At 54.9% G+C, this 1391-nt stretch overlaps 1 protein-coding gene across 1 annotated transcript; it reads left to right on the top strand.

Annotated features, from left to right (window-relative positions):
* The first annotated feature begins 215 nt into the window (after positions 1-215).
* LOC137817678 (uncharacterized) lies at positions 216-895 on the top strand. Its single transcript, XM_068620934.1, has 2 exons — positions 216-434; positions 488-895. Exons 1-2 carry the CDS (start codon positions 216-218, stop codon positions 893-895), a joined length of 627 nt encoding a protein of 208 aa, XP_068477035.1.
* Positions 896-1391: the final 496 nt, after the last annotated feature.

Genomic DNA, 1391 nt, shown 5'->3' with positions numbered 1-1391 from the left:
CTCCGAGCGCGACCTCACTTCCCCCCACAACAGTGCAAGAGGAAGGGGGCGAAGGTGCCGAATCTGCCCCGCCTCCGCCACCGAAAGAAGTCTCTGCTTCCCCTCCTCCCGTCGCTGCCGCCCCCGATCTCATCGCCATCCCTCCTCCAATCATGCATCTGATGAGGGGCTTCAGTGGTGGAACTATGCCAGAGGGCACCGACAGGAAGGAGGGCATGCCTTTCTACTTGGGGGCCTTCTTGGCGGTGGCCCTTGAATGGCGCGCCCAGGCCATAAATGCTGTCCTGCAAGCTCAAACCCTCCAGGCCTTGGAAACAAGGGTAACTGCCCTGGAGGAGGAAAAGAAAACCCTGGAATGCCAAAACAAGGCCTACCAAGGCACTCTAAAGCAGGCTCAAGAGGCCAAGGAAAAGGCTGAAAAGCAACTGGCAGAGGCAATGGGGTCCAGGCTGACTTTTACACTCGGGAAGTCACCCTCCAAGTTCAGTTAACGGGCCTTCAAGACTTAGTTGAAGCTGACGCAGAAGTTCAAAAGGACTTGAAGGACCGTTGCTATGAGCAGGCTGACGAGATGGAGCGGATGGAGGGGGATATGGCTACCCAGGCCAAAGCTGTGGGCCTTCTCCAGGCTGACTACGACAAACTACAGGTCGAGGTCAGTCGGCTTCGTGTGGAAAAGGAGACTTTGGAGAAGCAGGTAGCTTCTGGGGACGCCACCATGGAGGAGAAGGACAAAAAGGCCCTCATCCAGGACATGGCGGGCACTTTCGATGAGGGATTCCAGGAAGCTCTGGCCCAAGCAGTCTGCATGAACTCGGGGATTGACATTTCCAACTGCGATTCCACTCACCACATTGTTGATGGAAAGGTCGTGCCTCTGGAGATGGACGATTGAGCCGCCACCCTCGATCATCAGCCCATTCCTTTATACTTGTTTTAACCTTCTTTGATAAACTTGTAATTCTTTGAATCGTCTGCACTCTTGCTACAACTCTGGGATTTTGTATGATTACTTTCGTGCCCTCGCGACATAGAATTCTGCCTGTGTGATCTTATTCTCATTCTTTGCCTTCGCGTGCTTCGGTTGCTTTGCCTGCATTATACCCGTTTCTTTCACTTCGTTGGGCGGCCTTGTATGCCCGGGAAAGGTCACGCGTCAATGCCCACGCCCATGGAGAGGCTCACCTAGTGGAGCCGTATCGTCCACGGGGTGTCTCTAACACCAAAACGGTCCTTTCCTTGATCCTTAACGCCCGGCGCCCACGCCTAAGGAGATGCCTGCTACAGCAGCGCCGTATCGTCCCCGGGTGTCTAAAACGCCGAGTGCTCTGGGGGGGTTGTTCCCTCCATGGTCTTTCCTTCCCATAGGTATCGGGGAACACCCTGCTAGT

The sequence above is a fragment of the Phaseolus vulgaris genome, chromosome 10 (assembly GCF_000499845.2).
Source record: "Phaseolus vulgaris cultivar G19833 chromosome 10, P. vulgaris v2.0, whole genome shotgun sequence".
In the NCBI taxonomy this organism is placed as follows: domain Eukaryota; kingdom Viridiplantae; phylum Streptophyta; class Magnoliopsida; order Fabales; family Fabaceae; genus Phaseolus; species Phaseolus vulgaris.
Note: the sequence above shows the minus strand (reverse complement) of the source record. Positions and strands in the feature narration are given on the sequence as shown.